General features: G+C 44.3%; 1 protein-coding gene and 1 pseudogene across 3 annotated transcripts; one reads left to right on the top strand and one right to left on the bottom strand.

Annotated features, from left to right (window-relative positions):
* Positions 1-3,356: 3,356 nt before the first annotated feature.
* On the top strand, positions 3,357-8,376 carry LOC114907552 (annotated as a pseudogene).
* Positions 6,166-11,882, bottom strand: CUNH6orf226 (chromosome unknown C6orf226 homolog). Of its 3 annotated transcripts, none has more exons than XM_029244268.1 (3): positions 11,185-11,882; positions 10,856-10,993; positions 6,166-6,204 (listed from the first exon to the last, which is right to left on the bottom strand). In XM_029244268.1, exon 1 carries the CDS (start codon positions 11,865-11,867, stop codon positions 11,535-11,537), a length of 333 nt encoding a protein of 110 aa, XP_029100101.1. In that variant the 5' UTR covers positions 11,868-11,882; the 3' UTR covers positions 6,166-6,204; positions 10,856-10,993; positions 11,185-11,534. The 3 variants fall into 3 exon arrangements, with proteins under 3 accessions (XP_029100101.1, XP_029100100.1, XP_029100099.1); XM_029244267.1 differs by lacking the exon at positions 6,166-6,204 and adding an exon at positions 6,996-7,146; XM_029244266.1 differs by lacking the exon at positions 6,166-6,204 and having other exon boundaries at positions 10,414-10,993.
* Between the last annotated feature and the right edge of the window lie 8,784 nt (positions 11,883-20,666).

Genomic DNA, 20,666 nt, shown 5'->3' with positions numbered 1-20,666 from the left:
CTGATTGACAAACTTATGCTTATGCTTTAGTTTTCCTCTTCTAAGAACTTAGACCTCCCCAGCAATTAATGTTCCAGAATTTTATCCTGTTTGAAATGACCCAGATAGTGAATGAATTCTCATAATTTACCTTGGTTTAGTTTCAAGTTACCAAAATCTGCAGATACTAACCTTTTTTTTTCTGGCTGCACCATGTGGCTTGCTGGATCTTAGTTCCCTGACCAGGGATTGAACCTGGGCCTCCGGCAGTGAAAGCAGAGAGTCCTAACCACTGGACCACCAGGGAATTCCCTGGTTCGACTTCTTTTAGGTGGCTCAGTTTCTCCCAATTACAGCCTAAAACCATCTTGGATGCTCGGAACACTAGGTGATCAGCCTCTGTCACGCCGCCTGGATGAGCAGTACTTACTTAATGACTGTAATGGGGTTTCCCTATGGGACTGCTACACGTCATGAAAATTGATCCTCAGACACTTCCCAAAGATCCTCAGTCATCTGAGGATGGCTTGTGGCTGGAAGGAGCAAAATGTCCCTTTATTCTTTGGCGCTGAATAATTCAGTCTCTGATTTCACTAGCAAAAGTTTTGTTCAGACCATAGATCAACTTTTTTTTTTTTTTTTTTTTAAGCCAAATTTAACAAAACCCCAGCCACATGTTTCCCTGGGCCTCTTGCCCAGACGCCCTAGGAAATGCACCGGTGGCCCTTAAGACTCTAAGTCTTAAGTGAAAACCAGCTCAAATAAAATTTTTAGGATCAACACCCAAACAATGAGATCCAAATATCAGGAGAACCCACCAAAAACACCTGGGGAGTGCTGAGAAGCAGATGGGGCTCAATGGGCCCATGCTGGCACCAAGCACTGTTTCTGCATAGACTCCCGGTGGCCTCTGGCAGGAGTCTCTGATATCCTGCTGACTACACCAAGCATATGTCGATGAAAAATTTTAATCAGTCGATCTAAAAAATTTTATTCGAGCCAAAATTGAGGATTATAACCCAGGAAGAGCATCTCACAAAGCCCTGAGAATTGTTCCGCCCATTAGAAGTCAAGATACAGTTATATATGCTTTTTGAGACAGAGGAGGGCTGTACATCAAATGACATATTATTGACAATTTACATAATCCACATCTGAGCACCATGTGACCCCTTATCAAGAAGGAATGTTACCTTTAAGGAACTGTCTTAGGAGAATGTTGCTCTTTATGGTTGAGTAGAAATTTCCGCTGCTGGTAAAGGTTTGGTCAATGCATAATGCAAGATACACAATGCACAGTGGTGGGAGAGAGGAGGCCAAAAGGCAGAGAAGATTTTCTGTTTAAATTTTTCTTCTCTTTCCATAAAATATGAATTTTATTTCACAGTTAACTGGCTCAAGAGTGAACCTGCCAGGATGAGATGTTATAGATGATACTCTTATACTGTAAAGCATTGTGAAGTCAGATTACTTTAAAATGATGTATCAAAAAGTCATGGGAAAAGAGCAGTTGAGTGTGGAAGCCCCAGGGTTTATATCCCAGATCTGTCGTATACTAAATATGGAAATGTTTCCACTCTTGCCTATAAAATGGGGCTAATATAGTCTAGCCTGTCTGCCTCCCATGGTTAAGAGTATTAAGCAAAACAACAGTTTTTAACTTAGAAATCTATGTAAAGGAAGTTTTAAAAATTATGCGCTTCTGTATTGTGTACCATGTTAGATACCATTCCGTGAACAAGTTATGGGACTATCCTTTTTTCTGGGGAAAATTAGTCCTATTAGTGTGTGCTAATGTGGGATCACGACAGTCAACATAAATACCTGATATGTTCTAGGTGTAGGGAGAACAAAAGACCTAGTTTCAGGAAACAATAGTAGGTGCAGTGAGTCATGCGGCTGATTTAAAGAGACTGACTTTACAAGGTAGTTAAAGCTTTTCCTTGGCTCTAGAGCCTCTAGCCCCTTGCCTGACCCAGCTGGTTCTTAGAGCCTAAGGTTCTAGGGGTTGTTGTTGACTGGCTCTTTTTTATGCTTTGAGATTTCATTCGTTGTCATTCTGGGACCAAGTTTTTTCATCAAGCCTTTTTTTTCACTGCCTATCTGGAGAATGGCTGTCTGAAATAAAAATGCCACTTGGATCCCAAATTCACTTCCACAACCACCAGAATAAGCTGAATCGGGAGATAAACACTAACTTCTACACTCCTAAGAAATTGTTCCCAGTTGGTCAGAACCGTTTAGTGTGTCCCAAGTAGCATTTTAAAAATAAAAACACATCTATGCACTGCAAGTAGTGAAGTATGAGATTTGTTTCAATTACATATAAGGACTGAAACAGGATTACTTTTCTTTTTTCTTTTTTTTAATTAAGGCTCACTGTCTAGAGATACAAATACAAAACAACCACAGTGGGGCTTCCCTGATGGCGCAGTGGTTAAGAATCCACCTGCCAATGCAGGGGAAATAGGTTCGAGCCCTTGCCTGGGAAGATCCCACATACCACGGAGCAACTAAGCCCGTGCGCCACGACTACTGAGCCTGTGCTCTAGAGCCCGCAAGCCACAACTACTGAGCCCACGTGCCACACCTACTGAAGCCCTCGTGCCTAGAGCCTGTGCTCTACAACAAGAGAAGCCACTGCAATGCGAAGCCCGGACACGGCAACAAAGAGTAGCCCCCGCTCACCGCAACTAGAGAAAGCCCACGCGCAGCAATGAAGACCCAATGCAGCCAAAAATAATAAATAAATAAATTAAAAACAACAACAACCACAGTGATGCTCCCAGGAGGCTTAAGTCCAGCTGATAGGTGGTGGTGAATGCACAAAAGAGAAACAGCAGTGGCCAGTATCCAGGGACCTAGTCTATGCAGGACACAGTCACACCCTCCAGATCTCAGAGTTATATCGACTGAAAGATGCACAACCTAAAAGTTGAGAATTATGTTTTATTTGGTGGCCTTTCTGAGCACTCAAGCCTGGGAGGCAGCTTCTCAACATAGTTCTGAGAGGCCGCTCCAAAGAGGTAAGGGAGCAGCCTTTACAGGATATACAGGAGTTCTGCAGCAAAAACCAGGTAGTCAGAACATCAAAAGATGACTGTTAACTAAAGAAAACCAAACATCTCAAGTCAACGAATTTAACACTTTTCTATGTATGAGAAGATGCAAGAGTCTGAGCTTACTGAAATCATTTCTTTGCTATGTACCTTAGCTGTCCAGGGCCAGTATCCTGTTCTTTCCCTTCCTGAGTCCCCTCAGGGTGCGCCCTTCGGGCGGCTGCAGTGGCTGAGGGCTTGGCAGTGGCAGCGCGTTTGTCTCTCCTCGAGCCCCCTCAGGGCTCACCGTCAGGGGCGTTTGTAGTGGCTGATGGCGTGATGGCTGCAGCATCCTTTGTTGATATGGCAGGCAACATTTTTCACCCACAGTGCTTCCCCTTAGTAATAAAATTCGACCAACATTTGGGAGACATTTCATGACCAATTTTGTCCCATGGTGCTAGGAAGGCTCATTCCTAGATCAGGCAAAGATTCTGTTGATAGCCTACTCAATGTGTTAACTTTTTTTGGATTAGGCCCTGTTGATAATGTAAAATCCTCTGGATCACCTGTCTTACTAGTCTACTATGATCCAGGAAATGTTTTCCCTTGTTGCTTCTTCTCATATCTAGAATCACACTGTTACAATTATTGATCTATTTCCTCAAGATGTTTAGCCATCATTAATTTTGTTGGAGACCTGGTTACACATTGGGTAATGCAAGAGACAATCTTATGAACTAGATGGGATAAGTAATAAAGCTAGTAACATTAATAAGGTCATAGTACGGCAGAGAGAAACACAAAGCATAAACAATCTGGAAACAAAGAGAACAAATTAAAACAATGATTAGTATAACTAGTTGTAATTTGGTTGTAATAAACCATCAGCTCCACAGGAGACCCAGCTGGAGAAGCCAAATTCTGTAAGGACTAGGTAGAGTGAAGAAGATAAATGTTTCATCTTTGTTTATAAAGGTATACTTTATCAACTTTTTGTAGGTCATAGCATAAGAGGAAAGGTTTTTCTAGAAAACAAAGATTAAAAGCCAGGATATTACAGAAAAAGTCAAAAAATTATAAATCATGTTTATCAGTTCATTCAGTCCCATGTAATTAATTTCTGAGGATCTGGATGAAGTGTTCAGGTTTTCCATTAGAGTTTTGCAATTTGTTACCTAGTTCAGTGGTATGATCCAAAAGTTAATCAGAAACTTATATTTGTCAGAAATCCTTTTTATGAATTTTCTTGAAGATTTTCATTTTATAAAAGCTTCAGAGTAAAACAATGATTGTCTATAAATGACAAGACTTAAATGGCATGGTTAAAGATCTGATTACAAGGCAACTGGCAAGAAACTTGGATATTTCTATGACATGTGACATTTTAAGATAATAACTAGAATTATGACTGATAACACTATACCAGAGCATATCAGAATTTTAGGAATTTCACATAAATTTTGGAATATCTATAACATTTATCCATACCATATAACTAAGGCTCATCTCCAATCATTTGACAATGTTTCTCAAGTAATTTAACATACCAAATAGGCCTAATTAGTTTAATAATCCTCTCTGAGATGTCTTAGGGTTCCTTTGAAGCATCCCAGAGTTAACCAGAGGTCAAAAGAACTTTTGTTAGAATTTGATATTTGGGATATTTGTCAGAAATATTAACACTTGGTCAAATAGGATCACAGGTCACTGTGAAACAATACTCACTTAACCAAAGTGACAAAAAAAAAAAGATCACTTAAAGGCAAAAAAGTTCACAAAATCTGTTACCAAAAGCAGTATTTCAAGAAAACTTTATTCTCTTAAAAGAGAGAACCAAATCCAGTCTTGCACCAGTCTACTTTTAATAACAAAATCCATTTGCGAAATTAAATTGAATCTAATATGAGCCTGACCATGTATGAAACTCCTTTTTCAGGGCTCTCTTTTTACAAATCTTCTACAAGTTTCTGTATTCATATTAATTTGTCCCTTATTTTTTTTTAATACAGAAATAACCAGCTCTAGGACAAAATCATTCTTTCCCCTTAACAAAATGTACTTCCATTCCTCATACCTTCTTTTGCTGAAAACACACATCCTACTTTCCTTGCATACTGAAATATTTCCCTTATTATCTTTAGTAGTTCTAATTACATACTACAATTTTAACTGTTAAAAACCTTAATCTCTGGGCTTCCCTGGTGGCGCAGTGGTTGAGAGTCCGCCTGCCAATGCAGGGGACACGGGTTCGTGCCCCGGTCCAGGAAGATCCCACATGCCACGGAGTGGCTGGGCCCGTAAGCCATGGCCGCTGAGCCTGAGAGTCCGGAGCCTGCGCTCCGCAACGGGAGAGGCCACGACAGTGAGAGGCCCGCGTACCGCAAAAAAAGAAACATAAAAAAACTTAATCTCTAGCACAAACCAACAAGCAGCAAGTAATTATAAGCTGTTTGTCATACCAGCATTCCCTGATTGGAGTATCCCATAACCTCTAGAAACATATAAAATAATTTCTTTCCTCAATGTGGTACAAGGTATGTTTGTAATAAACCCAGACATCTTTAGTTTTTCCTTTCCTAAGAAGAATAAAGTGATTAACTTTAGACCTGTTTAGCAATTAATGTTTCAGCATTTTATCTCATTTGAAACGACCTGGACATTCAATAAATTCCCATCATTTAACTTAACTTAGCAAAACTCAAGTTACCAAAAATCTAGAGAAACTATTTTAGACAGACATACCCAAGATATAATTATTTCTAAAAGAGTTCACCCGAAAACTCCTATCTCATTTACCTTCATTTTATAATTTATGAAAATATTATCCTACACGTTAATTTGTTGCTGTTGTTGCTGTTGACAAAGTCTGTAACAGAAATAACATGAATGCAGGGCTTCCCTGGTGGCGGAGTGGTTAGGAATCCACCTGCCAATGCAGAGGACACGGGTTCAAGTCCTGGTCCGGGAAGATCCCACATGCCGTGGAGCAACTAAGCCCGTGCGCCACAACTACTGAGCCTGCACTCTAGAGCCCATGAGCCACAACTACTAAGCCTGTGCTCTAGAGCCCACGAGCCACAACTACCAAACACCGTGCGCCTAGAGCCCGTGCTCCACAACAAGAGAAGCCACCACAATGAGAAGCCCGCACACCACCAAGAAGAGTAGCCCCCACTCACCGCAACTAGAGAAGGCCCGCACACAGCAACGAAGACCCAACACAACCAAAAAAAAAAAAAAAAAAAAGACATGAATGTATTAACCTTTAGTAAACCTAGGTACAATACAGTAAGACATGTCTATATTAATTAAGTCAGTGAGGTTAAGCTAGCTTTAATACCAGATGTTATACTATATATAAAACAGTTAACCAACAAGGACCTACTGTATGGCACAGAGAACTATACTCAATATTTTCTTTTCCTTTATAGGAAAAGAATCTGAAAAAGAAAAAAAGTATATATATAAAACTGAACCACTTTGCTGTACACCTGACACTAATACATTGTAAATCAACTATACATCAATAAAAACATATTTTTAAACAAGAAATGTTAATTTAATATTGAATATTTCTTAGATCACATAAACCTGAAATTCATTCCGACCACTTTCTTTTATATTTAGAAATATTTAGTTTGTAACACCTTACTTTTAAGTCAATTATACAGAGCTCTTTTTAAATTTTAATTTTGATATTTCTAGAGGTACATACTTCTCATAATAATATCTCATAATAATGTACACACAGACACATAAACAGACAAAACTAGAGATCTCATAGCTTCACTTTAAAACTTAGTTATTGGGAGGAACTGCGCAGAAGGGGAGAGGCAGCGTGTGGAAAGGAGGGCCTCTGGAGTGTGGAGTTCAGCAGTTTGGGGCCCAATTATTGAAGACAGCTGTGAAGCCACACACTCCTCTGGGTTCTCTGGATCTTCTGCCTCAGTTACAAGCACCTCCTCCATCAAATGTCTTCAAATTCCTGAGAAACTGGAGCTCACTAGTGAGACTACAGACAGCCCTACTCAGTCACCCTGGTGTTCACAGTACCACAGACAACTGCTAAAATCCCAACCAGAGCTGAGTACCTCTGCAGAGTTTTTCGTAGAAGATAGACCAATGCCTAATTTGGAAATAGAGAAGGAAATTGAATTAGATAATGAGGATTACTGCATTAAACAAGAATACCTGTTATGCGAAGACCATAAATTATTCTGGGTGACGCCAAGAAACTCTGCAGAGTTAACCATAATAAAGGTATCTTCTCAACCTGTCCCATGGGACTTTTATATCAACTTCAAGTTAAAGGAACGTTTAAATAAGGAGTGTGATAATTTGTGTCGCTGGTATCAATACCAAGATGGTTGTATCGTTTGGCACCAATATATGAACTGCTTCACCCTTCAGGATCTTCTTCAATACAGTGAATTTATCACCCATGAAATGACAGTGTTGATTATTTATAACCTCTTGACAATGGTGGAGAAACTACACAAAGCAGAAATAGTCCACGGTGACTTGAGTCCAAGGAGTCTGATTCTTAGAAACAGAATCCACGATCCCTATGATCGTAATAAGAACAATCACGCTTTGAAGATGGTGGACTTTTCCTACAGTGTTGACCTTAGGGCACAGCTAGACGTTTTTACCTCAGCGGCTTTCAGACTGTACAGATCCTGGAAGGACAAAAGATCCTGGCTAACTGTTCTTCTCCCTATCTGTCTGGTATAGCAGATTTAGCACATTTACTATTGTTCAAGGAACACCTGCAGGTCTTCTGGGATGGGTCCCCTCTGGAAACTTAGCCAAAATATTTCTGAGCTAGAAGGCGGTGAACTGTGGAATAAATTCTTTGTGCAGATTCTGAATGCCAGGGATGAGTCCACAGTGTCTGTTCTGCGGGAACTTGCGGCAGAAATGAATAGGGTGTTTGACACCACATTCCAAAGTCACCTGAACAAAGCTTTATGGAAGGTAGGGAAGTTAATCAGTCCTGGGGCTTTCCTCTTCCAGCAAGATAGGCAGTCAAGTTTCTCACAGATTCCTGCCTAAAACCAATGGTTGTACTGTGGAACACTGGACCTGTATATGCTATGATTTAATATAGGTACACTACTAACACTTTTCTACTTTTTGATAGAAGTATATTTCTAGGTAACTGGCATTTTCTACTCAACAAGGTACCTCCTCTTGGCCTTGTCTAACAAAGAACTGTTTTATTCTAAATGGATTCCGTATTAATGGGTACCTTGTTGTCATTTTTTTAAACATCTTTATTGGAGTATAATTGCTTTACAATGGTGTGTTAGTTTCTGCTGTATAACAAAGTGAATCAGCTATACATACACATACATCCCCATATCTCCTCCCTCTTGCATCTCCCTCCCACTCTCCCTATCCCACCCCTCTAGGTGTCTTACGTCTCCCTCCCACTCTCCCTATCCCACCCCTCTAGGTGAACACAACCTTGTTGTCATTTAACGCATTTGTCTCAACTTTTTCCCTGTGCTTTTCCCGTTTGTAATTTGTGACCTGTACCCTTAAGATCACTATGTATTTTGTAAAGAATAAAATAGTATTTGTTTAAAAAACTTAGTTATTGGGAGTTCCCTGGCGGTCCAGTGGTTTAAGACTCCAAGCTTCCACTGCAAGGGACGCGGGTTTGATCCCTGGTTGGGGAATTAAGATCCCACATGCTGTGTGGGACAGCCAAAAAAAAAAAAAAACTTAGTTATGAATCAGTTATTACAATATAAACTTACTAGTTTATAAATAACACTTGGAATGAATTAAATTTGCTTGCTCAGATGACTAAGCCTTTACTATTTATGAAAAAGACTTAAGATTTGTATTGTCCTTGATAAAACTTTAAGGAGGCTATGAATTAGATTTTGGCTGAGGGAGACTTTCCAGCTGTTTGAGTTTAAAAAGGCCACTTTTTCCTTTTTTTCTTCCTTAGTTTCAGGTTCTTTCTGATTGAGTTAATTAGGCTCAGTCTCAGGTTTCTGTGGGCTGTATTTACATTTCTGTTGTCAAGATTTGCAAGACAGGGACTCCCCTGGTGGTCCAGTGGGCACCAAGGAATTCAGGCGCTTTTGTCAATCTTTCAAGTTGATTAATTGGCCTGTTGCCCCAAGTAATTGTTGGTCAAGTATCTCAGTGTAAATTTTTCCAGCCCTTTAAATATATATTTTTAAACTGGGGTAAATAGAGCAGACTTGTTTGGGGCCCTTTAATGTTGGGAACCAATAGTGCGTCCCTTTGGCCCATCCAACTTTAGGTAGTTTTGTATCAAACCTTTAATTTAATCCCATTACCATCTGTTTTATTTATTCCATTTTTAAGTAACCACCTTAAAATTTCCAACTTGTTGGGAAAAAGTCCCTAGACTTTCCCTTCACTTTTTTCTTGTTTTCCTGTTAATCAACCTAATTAAAATTAATTATTCTGTTTTTATTGTTATCCATAAGACCCACTGAGGGGAAGGAGAGACCACAATAAGGCTTCCCAAACCATTTTTTGGGGGGTGGGGGGTTGTTTTAAACTAAGGGAGTTTTTAGGTTAACCATTACATATATTTTTCCCACCTTTTTTTTTTCCTCATAGGTACTAATAAAACAGCTAGTTATAATGAGAGCTCCCTAAAACTTTACCAATTCAGAGTTTTCCCAATTTAAAGGCTCCATCATCTGGCCATTAATAAGATGTATCTTAATAGTGACTCAAACCAATAAGATGCAAGAGGCATTCCCCACAAGAGAGAGTGAAGGCTGCTGCCTAAACAAGATCCAGAAAGTTTATTCCCAAAAATAGTCTAAGAAAATAAAGGCCTTTGTTGTACAGGCTGACGCAAATGAAGGTTAAGATGGCAAAAAATCCCCGAGAGTTGGCACAGCTAGACAAAAGACTGCTCAGAATCCCAGTCTATTTGATTGGCTACCAAATGTACACCATATGTGCACCTTTTGGATGGCAGAGACCAAGTTCTCAAAAGCCATACACGCAAAAGGCTGGAAGAAGATCAAGTAGAACATTTACATCTCAAAGACACAGGAAGAGAAATTAAACTTCCCCCGGAAGGGCTTTTATTTGTTTTTGTTTTTTTAAGGTCAGAATTTTGAAAAGATGTTTTTATCAAGCCGGCTTTTTGTAACTTAACTGCGTATTCAATAAATGAGCCCAATCTGAGTCATTTTCAGGGTGAGATTTCCTCTGACTCCCAATTAAGTAGGTACTTGCAAGTATGAGCTCAGTACATTCATGAATCTGGCTGGAGTGTTAATCGGAGGTTGGTTTTCTGATGCCCTTCGTTTTTGTTTGAGAGAATCTATTTCCCGTTTTAAAGCTGAATTCGTTGGGGATAAAATTCACTATTGCACTTTTATCCTGACAAATTCTTATTAAGGTAGCCAATTTGAGGAAAACATCGGGTCACCCTCTTATCTAAACATTCAGCCCAGACTGCTCAGTCCTTTTTTTTTTTATTTGGCCGCGCGGTGTGGCATCTTAGTTCCCTGACCAGGGATGGAACCCGTGCCCCCTGCAGCGGAAACGCAGAGGCTTAACCACCGGACCACCAGGGAAGTCCCCAAATATCTTTTCAACTGAGCAAATCCAAGTGTCCTTCAACCAGGTTCCCCCAGTATCTTTCAGCTGGTGGGCATTTTCTTCCAGTGTCTTTCACAACTGTGCTCCCCAAGTACCATTCAACTAGGGAGGTCACTCCCCAATGTCTTTCAACTGGGGAGGCCAGGCATCTGCTAGACACTGCCAAATAAAACTCAGGATAATCAACCAATAATCAGGAGATCCAAGAACCAGGAGAGACTCACCCAAGTTCGTATGAACTCTCCAAGGAGGCGGATGGGCACAAGAAGCCTCTGCCAGTACCAAGGGTCCGGTTCCTCGTAGAGTTCAGGCGAAGAGGAGAAGTCTGCTCTGGTTCTCTCCATGGTCACCAAAACTGTAGACTGAAAAAAAAAAAAAAGCAAAACCTCAAAGTTGAGAATTATTTTATTTGGCAGACTTTCTGAGGACGCAAGTCCAGGAGGCAGCCTCTCAGATAGCTCTGAGGGACTTCTCTGAACGATAGATAGGAGTTCTGCGACAAAATCAGGTAGTCAGAACATCAAAAGATTACTGTTAATTAAAGAAAACACACCGACATCTCACGTTAATGAATTGAGCTTTTTTCTGTGAACAGGTAGATGCAAGAGTCTGGGCTCACTGACACCTTGCCTTTGATATGCGCCTTAGCTATCCAAGGCCAGTATCCTGTTCTTTCCCATCTTGAGCCCCCTCAGGGTGCGCCGTTGGTAGTGTCTGCAGTGGCTGAGGGCTTGGCAGCCGGCGGCCCATCTGTCTCCATCCTCGGTTCCCTAGGGCTCGCCGACGGGGCCGCAGCACTGGCTGATGGCTAGATGGCTGCAGCGTCCTTTGCAGATAGGGCAGCAACATTTTTCATTCACAGCTGCAAAGGACCTCGAGCCTCAGGAACCCACTATGTGCCATCTAGGAAGGCGCTGTCGCAGTCTCCCCGGAGCCAGGTTCTTCCAGGAGGGTCCTCTGCCCATAGGGAGGGTCGTCGGGCCTGTGGCCCCGGGTCTGGAAGGGCGGCACGGGGTCGTCGGCGGAGCCCGAGGCCTCCCAGGGCTTGGGCCTCCGCGGGAGCCGGGACGCCGTGGGTTCGCCGAGGGTCGCCACGACGTGGCGCCTCTCCAGGCCGGGGAGTCCCCAGCCCTGCTGGACCAGCTGCAGGAGCTGCGCCAGGGTCACCGAAGCCGAGGCTGAGTCCGCGGGTGCAGGAGCCGCGCCAGTCCCGCTCTGACTGTCGGACGGCTCCATGGCTGACGTGGAGCCTGAGCGCTTCCGGGAGGGATGGGTGCAACCACCGTCGGAGGAAGTGAAGGGGGGTGTAGACCGTACCAAGCGGCCCAGAGAGCGGGGAGCACTGGAAAACATGCTCCGCGCGGAAACGCTTCACCCACACATACACCACTTAACCCGCCCCAGAGCCTCCAACATGGAATGCTTTAGAACACGGGAAGGTTTGCACAGAATGGAACGTGCCTGCCGACACGCCGATGCAGGCAAAAAGACCTGAGTTTGCACACTCGCCCGGGCACCGCGCACACACCTGCGTTCATGCCTGCGCTGAGACTACTGCATAGCCACGTGGTGGGGGAAGGGCGGGGGAGATAACCTCCATCCCAGGCTCCAGAGCACCAGACAGAAAATAATGGAGGAAATGTCTCCAGTGGTCTCAGGAGAACTGGAACAAAGGACACCACTGCAGAGCCTCGCCACTCTCTCCCCATTTCCTGCCGTCAGGACTATTCCAGACTTTCCCAGAGGGGAGAAGAGAAGATGAAGGCGGGCCAGGAGTGCTACATTCCCTCCAGCTGCTTGGGAAGCCAATGCCAATAAAACCCAGGTTTCTAAGTTTATCGAAAGCTAGCCTGATCTGGCACAGGCCGCCTTAATCAAGTAAGCAAAGCTTAATTACGACTAATCGGACAAACTGGCAACATCTGCCTCCTGAAGTGATGCACCGCAGGGACACTACAGGTGCAGGGACACTGCATCTCCTCTGTACTGTTCCTGCCGAAAGTGTTCACTCGGAATCTAAACTGGAGGAAATGAGCAGACAAACCAAAGTTAGAGACGTTCTGCAAAATGACTGGCCTGGATGCTTTATAGATGTTGATACCATAAAAGACAAAAGACAGAAAGAAAAAGACAAGATTGAGGAACTATGTCAGACTAAAGGAGATGTGAAAAATGCAAACTGTGATCCTGTATTGGAGCAAAATGAGGGGAAAATCAGTTACAAAGGACATTTTACCCTTGGGAAATTTTGCATATACTCTGTATATTAGATGACAGTGTTACATCAATGTTAAATTAGGTGCAGTTACTGTGCTTTGGTTATGTGGGAGAATGACCTTGTTCATAGGAGATACATGCTGAAGTATTTATGGGTGAAATGTCATGAGAGAGAAAGAGAGAGCGAGCAAGCAAATGTGGCAAAATTGCTAAGAGCTGGTGAATCTAAATGGTTTGAAATTTCTCAAGATACTTCAAAAACAAACGTATGGTTACCAAAGGGTGGGGGGGGAGAGATAAATTAGGAGTTTGGGATTAACATATACACACTACTATATATAAAATAATCAACAGGACCTACTGTATAACGCAGGGAACTATAGTCAATATTCTGTAATAACCTATATGGGAAAAGAACCTGAAAAAGAATGGATATATGTATATGTGTAACTGAATCACTTAGCTGTACACCTGAAACTAACACAACATTGTAAATCAACTATACTTCAATATAAATGAAAAATAAAAAATAACTTTAAAAAATTTGTCAAGATAAAAAGTTGGAAGGGGTGAGCTTGAGAAGCCAGTCTGGAGGAAACTGACCAAACTAAGTGTTGTACATAACAAAGAATTTGACTGGCCTTTGTCCCTGGTTCCTTATGGGGAGACTAAATCCTTGGAATTTCCCAAGTATTAGAAGTGATATTCATGGTGGGCCTTGATAATTTATGCCAAGGAGGTGACTCATGGTGGCCCCTAAATGGTTTCAGGACTGGGGCTGGCCAGTTATGGGAAGAGGTTTGGGGCTTTGAGCCATGGGGAGGGAGGTCCAGGAAGGGGGCCTGGAGATTGAGTTCAGCCTCCAGCCAATGATTTAATCACCCATGCCGACATAATGAAACCCCTATAACAACTCTGGACACAAAGCTCAATGGAGCTTCCTGGTTGGTGAACTCATCAATGTGTCAGGAGGGTGATGTGCCATGGTTCCACGAGGAGATAACACAGAAGCCCTGCATGCCGGACCTTCTCAGACCTTGCCCTATGTGCCTCTTCATTTGGCTGGTCCTGCTGATTTGTATCTTCTCTATAAAACTGTAATCCTAAGAATAGCACTTTCCTGAGCTGTGTGTCCTGTGAGTTGTTCTAGTGAATTATTGAAACTGAAGGGGGTTGTGGGATCCCCCAAACTGTACCCAGTGAATCAGAAGTGCCTGTGGCCTGGGACCCCTCTGAACTTGCAGCTGGCACCTGAACCAAGAGCAGTCTTGTTGAGGATTGTGCTCTTGAACTTGTGGGATCTGCGCTAACTACGGGTGCTTAGCACTAGAGCTGAATGGCAGTACTCCATTTGGGGTTTTTAACCGAACACTGAATGAAGAACTCACCTTTCTCTCTGTAGCCTGCATCAGTTTCTGGACTCCCTCCTAAATCACCAGGTTCCCTTTCTCAGATGTCCTTGGCCCCAGTTCCACTCCCAACATCCTACCTGGGGGACTCTGGCTTTCTGCTCCACCATTCCGACCAGCCAAGGGCAAGATGAAGACATCTTTATGAGATTAAGACCAACCTTGGGTGTCCTCCCAGGCTCAGTAAGGACCAAATTTCCTCAGAATTAGGGACAGTAATATGTATGTGTTTGGGAGGGCTTCCCTGTGATGCAGTGATTGAGAGTCTGCCTGCCGATGCAGGGGACACGGGTTCGTGCCCCGGTCCGGGAAGATCCCACATGCCACGGAGCGGCTGGGCCCGTGAGCCACGGCCGCTGAGCCTGCGCGTCTGGAGCCTGTGCGCCGCAATGGGAGAGGCCACAACAGTGAGAGGCCCACGTACCGCAAAAAAAAACAAACAACAACAAAAAAAATATGTATGTGTTTGGGAAGTGGGGAGTTGTCTCAGTGTCATCTTTTTTCTTCCCTCGCATTCTTTCATCTCCTGAGCACAAGTCTGTAGTATGGACAGGACAAGTCTAGGAATCAGGGGCTGTCAGGAGGGACCTCACACATCACTGAGCATAACCCTCTTATATACAGAGAGGTAAACCGAGCCTGTGAAAAGGAGTAACAGGGCTGGGGTGGGAACCTGAGCCCGCTGACTAGTAACCCAGGCTGCCTCCCCTTGATGGGGCACAGAGGCCCCTGCCCCTGTGGGCAGCCATTCTGAGTCTGCCACAGATGTGCATACAGAAGGCAAGGAGGCAAAAGAAGGAAAATGAGTAAGCCCACAGGCAGGGGAAGACACTTCCCATCCAGGCCCATCCACAGCCTTCATCAGTGGGACCTCAGAAGCCAAGAGGTCACGTCGGCAGGGGGTGGCAAGGCCAGATGTCAACCTCTAGGTGTAGAGACAGGCTCCAAACACCCCTGAGCTCATTTAACCCATTAGACATCTTTCACCCATGATTTTCAACACTGCATCTCAACAGGAAACACCCCCCCCCTCATTTATTGGAGCCCAATTCATCCTTCAAAGGCTTCTCAGTGGGCCCACCCCTCCCATCGTTGCCATCAGAATGAACCGATCCTTATTCTACACTCCCACAGTCCCTTGCTCATCCACATACTCTTAGGCCATGAGTCCTACACATCTAGTATCCCTATGTGCCCAGACCAGCACCTGCAGAGACCTAGTGCTCAGAAAATGTTAACTAGGGACTTCCCTGGTGGCGCAGCGGTTAAGAATCTGCCTGCCAACTCAGGGGACACGGGTCCGGGAAGATCCCACGTGCCGTGGAGCAACTAGGCCCGTGCGCCACAACTACTGAGCCTGCACTCTAGAGCCCACGAGCCACAACTACCGAAGCCCACGTGCCTAGAGCCCGTGCTCTGCATCAAGAGAAGCCTGCGCACCGCAACAAAGAGTAGCCGCCTCTTGCTGCAACTAGAGAAAGCCCAAGCGCAGCAACGAAGACCCAACACCTCCAAAAATAAATAAACAAATAAATAAATTTATTTAAAAATTTTTTTGACTACCCTCAAGGAATGTACACTGTTACAATTATAAATTAATGTACAATAGTATGTTAAAGTTTTATATTAGTATTACTGGGATGGGGCTGGAAAAAAAAAAAGAAAATGTTAACTAAGTGCCTGCCTGACTGAAACTATTATTATAAACTCAAGGAGAAAAGACTGAATTCAACTCAATGCAAGCATTGGCTGAGAGCCTGCCATGTGCTCTGCACAGTGCCAAGTGCTTAGTATACAGACCCCTGTCATCAAGGGGCTCACAGCCTACTGAAAAGTCACAGAAGTAAATTATTATGATAATTATGATATATATGTATCACAGAATTTATTACATAAGTAATGCAGTATGGTGCCTGGTGTGGTAACAATGTCATGCGCCAACTGAAATAAGCAGTCCAGGACTTCCCTGGTGGCGCAGTGGTTAAGAATCCACCTGCCAATGCAAGGAACACGGGTTTGAGCCCTGGTCTCGGAAGATCCCACATGCCGCAGAGCAACTAAGCCCGTGCGCCACAACTACTGAGCCTGTGCTCTGGAGTCCACGAGCCAGAACTACTGAAGCCCGCACGCCTAGAGCCTGTGCTCCGCAACAAGAGAAGCTACCGCAATAAGAAGCCTGCGCACCGCAACGAAGAGTAGCCCCCGCTCGCCACAACTAAAGAAAGCCTGTACACAGCAACGAAGACCCAATGCAGCCAAAAATAATAAATAAGTAAATTTTTTTAAAAAATTCAGGGAGTAAAGGAAACCTCCTTGCAGTGGGGGAAATGCACCCAGGTAATGCACTGCGTGCAGAGGTATCACTATTACTTAAATTTTCATTGGAAAAAAAAAAAGAAAAACAAAAATTATCATTGGGGGTGGCATGGGATGAAGTGTAGGGTACTGCATTGCTGGGGTGGGGAGATGGGAGATGGAATGGCTGTGGCCCTTCTACACTATGGTGGGGAGTCATTTGGCTTCTGAGGCCTCCGGGAACATGTGCAGGGGAATGGAGAACTGGGAGTTACCAGTGCCTGATGAGGAATGTGAGTGAGCAATTAGGACTCCTTGATGGGACCCTGAAGGAGTCCCTCACCTCCTACAGAGAGGGTTCATATGGCTGACTCAATACTCAGCCCTCTAGGGAATTCCTGGTGGTCCAGTGGTTGGGACTCCGAGCCTTCTCTGCCAATCAGGGAAATAAGACCCCACAAGCCACAGAGCCTGGCCAAACAGAACAAAACAAAACAAAAAAACCTCAGCCCTCTAGGTCTCCTATGTTAAGGCGAAGGCATTGATGGGGAAGGGGTGGGACCCTGAGATGGGGACATTTGTACAGACATGGATAAGGCTAATTCTGAACTCCTAAATCCTTTTGAAGTGTCTTGTCTGTAGAGACAATCTCCTCTTGTCGTAATCCTGTCTCCTGGGACATCAGCCTCAGAACCCTTCCTGCCTCCATCCCTCCTGGCCCCAGGCCCTTCATGATTTAGATCCCAGTACAGCCTGGGTGGAGAAGCACAAGACCCACGCTAAGAGGAGAATGTCCCCAGACGGAAAGAGTCACAGGCCCTAGCAAACTGCCTTGGCAGGAGCCACAGGAGCATGTGTGGAAGAGGGTTTGAAGGGAAACACACCCAGGAGCGTGGAATGTAAGATCCAGTTTGGCCAAACTCATGGCCATGGATGCTCATCCAGGATTTGGGACTTCGTGTATTGGCTTGAGCACCTGGGAGAGGAATTCATAGTCTGCTAGCTTGTTTAACTAAAGCCTGGACTTAATGGTAACCTAGAGTTCATAAATTTGAAATGCCAGAATTTCCCTGGCATACTATAGAGGAAGGAATCCAAAATCTCAGAGAGATGGGAATGCTGGATTGGATTTATTATGTGCAATCTGCTTAGCCACCCCTAGCCATGTATTTTAAGGGAGTCTGGAAAACACTCCCTTCACCAATGCATTAAGAAATGCATTGGTAAGGGCCACCAGCATCCTTGGCTAGCTCTGACGGCTGTCCTCTGTAGGCTGGAGATGCTAATGGGGGATGCTGGATAGTGAAACTTAATTCCTTGATCTTGATGAGAATAATGGTATCCTGGTGCGGTGAAGAGCAGATGGTAGTACTCAACAGCCAAAGGCAAGGTAACTACAATGACCCAGAATAAAGCGTGGGAAAGAATGCTCATCAGGTGGACAAAGTGACAGGCGCTGGACCGCGGTCAGCCGTTTCCCCCAGGCACTCCAGGGCTTGTTCAGTGGACCCATGATGGCAGGGATGGAAGCTATGCTTTGGCTTAATAACATGGTCTTCCCCTCTCTGAGGCTAATCTGGCTGTAGCCAGTGCTGATTGACCATCCTACTTACAGCCTGATTGGGTACCATTCTCACCTGGTGTAGACTGATTTGACTGCCCACCCCCTCCCCCAGTGTAGATGGACTGTGCTTTATCCTCAAGAGAACAGACACAGGGGACTTCCCTGGCGGTCCAGTGGTTAAGACTCCACGCTTCCAATGCACAGGGCACGGGATTGGTTCCTGGTCAGGGAACTAAGATCCCACATGCCACTAGGTGCAGCCAAAAAATAAATAAATACATACATACATACATACATACATAAAATAACATATATAAAAAAAAGAGAGAACAGACACATATTCTAGGTATGAATTCACCGCTGCCTACAGTACTTCTGTCAGTGCCACCATTTATGGACGTACAGAATACCTTATCCATCACCATGGCATGCCACATAACATGGCCTCCAATGTGGGCACACATTTTATAGCCAAGGAAATGTACAAATGAGCTCATACCCAAGGCATCCACTGGTCTTACCATGTGCCCCATGACCCAGGAGCAGCTGGCTTGACAGAATGGAGGATTAGTCAGCTGAAGGCACAGTTAGAGCAGAGCTAAGAAACTACACCCTACAAGGTGGAAGTGCTATCCTACAGAATGCGGTGTATTCTTTAAACCAAAACCAGAATCGTATTATATGTAACTGAGAGGTGGGGGTAGCAGCAGCCTTTTCGCTATTATAGCTAAAGTCTGTAGACTACTGGAAGAACTTTTGCTACCCATCCCCAGAACCTTGCCCTCAGGGAATTTGGCGATCCTTAGCATTCGAGGGAGAAACATTTGCACTGTGGAATGATCACAGTATTGATGACTTGGAAGCTGAGATGGCCCTGGCCATTTTGGTTTCTCATGCTACTGAACCAACAGGCAGAGAAAGGGGTTACTGTAATGCCTGGGTTGACTAATCCCAGTTACCAGAGAAAATAAGCTTGCTACCACGTAACAGAGGTAGGCACTAGAACTGGAACCCAGGGGATTCACAAAGTGCCTCTTAATAATCCTCCGCTCGTTGTCCTGGTTAGCAGAAGACTTCAGCAACCCACAGTGTCAAGACTACCAAGGACTCAGACCCCACAGGAATAAAGGATTGAGTCACCACCAGGTAAAGAACCCAGTCCCTGGTGGCACAATGGTTGAGAATCCACCCACCAATGCAGGGGACACAGGTTCGAGCCCTCTTCTGGGAAGATCCCACATGCTGCGGAGCAACTAAGCCCGTGGGCCACAACTACTGAGCCTGCGCTCTAGAGTGCGCGAGCCACAACTACTGAAGCCCGCACGCCTAGAGCCCGTGCTCTGCAACGAGAAAAGCCACCGTAATGAAAAGCCCTCACACCCACTCACTGCAACTAGAGAAAGCTCGCGTGCAGCAACAAAGACCCAACGCAGCCAAAAATTTAATTAATTAATTGATCGATTAAAAAAAAAAAACTGCCCAGCCAAGGTGCTGGTAAAGGATAAGAAGAATACATCATTGGAGGAAAAAGTAGGCAGCTCTGAATATGAACTTAGGCCTCATAACCCCCATTGTCCCCTGCTAACTTATGGGAGCTAATATTTTAGGTTTCAGTGGACATATGACATCACCTCCCAATGATATAGTAGGCAATGTGACCCAGTGTGTTCTCTGTGCGGGGGACATGGGTTTTTCTTCTGGAAAATGCTAAGAGGAGCTTCCTGCGGATGCTCCAGATTCCCCCTCACCCCCCTCACCCCACAGCCCTGTGCCCCAGAAAGCTGAGTGGCATCAGAGGACTCCCACACCCCGCCACTTGGATTCAGCCAGTGAGGGACCAGTCGGGGGTCTGAAGATGGGAGGATAGTGAAGACAGGGAATTTATTCGCGGCTTCCTTCCCGGCAGAATCAACACTACCTACAATGATTGAAGGTCACAGCTATTGTCAGGCACCCTCTCCACACAGCTCTCTCTGGCTCGGGGCTCCTGTCATCTGCTCCCTCCCCTCTTCAGACCTCAGGCGCTGACACCCCACTATTACTAACCATGAGGTACTGCAGCAGCCCCAGCGATTTCTCCATACCCCGCCCACACCTTTATAAACAATCACTTTATTAAACTCTCTTCACAATTACCCATCAGTGTTCCTGCTAGGACCCTGGCACATAGAGCATGTATTTTAATTAGGATTAGTTTTGGCAATGAGCAACAGAAAATCTAAAATAACAATAGTGTACGCAAGATAAAAGTTTGTCTTTCTTATATAAATTAAACTTGGTGTTAAGCAACCCAAAGCTGGTATGGTAGCTCCATGAAGATCAGATCATGCTATTTTTTGTATCTTTTAAAAATTAACATAACAAAAGATTTCCAATAGCATTACAAACTCTTTAGAAAGAATCAAGACTTGGCTCAAGTACCATCTTCTAAAGCACTTGTCCTGATGCTCATTCCAGCTCTTGAAGAATAATCTCCCTCTCTCAGAACCCCGGTTTCTACCCCTAAACAGACACACACACACACACACACACACACACACACACACACAC

This window comes from Monodon monoceros, unplaced genomic scaffold (assembly GCF_005190385.1).
Source record: "Monodon monoceros isolate NGI ecotype Baffin Bay Population unplaced genomic scaffold, NGI_Narwhal_1 Super_Scaffold_3, whole genome shotgun sequence".
In the NCBI taxonomy this organism is placed as follows: domain Eukaryota; kingdom Metazoa; phylum Chordata; class Mammalia; order Artiodactyla; family Monodontidae; genus Monodon; species Monodon monoceros.
The sequence above is the reverse complement of the archived record's forward strand: the minus strand, read 5'-3'. Positions and strand labels throughout refer to the sequence as shown.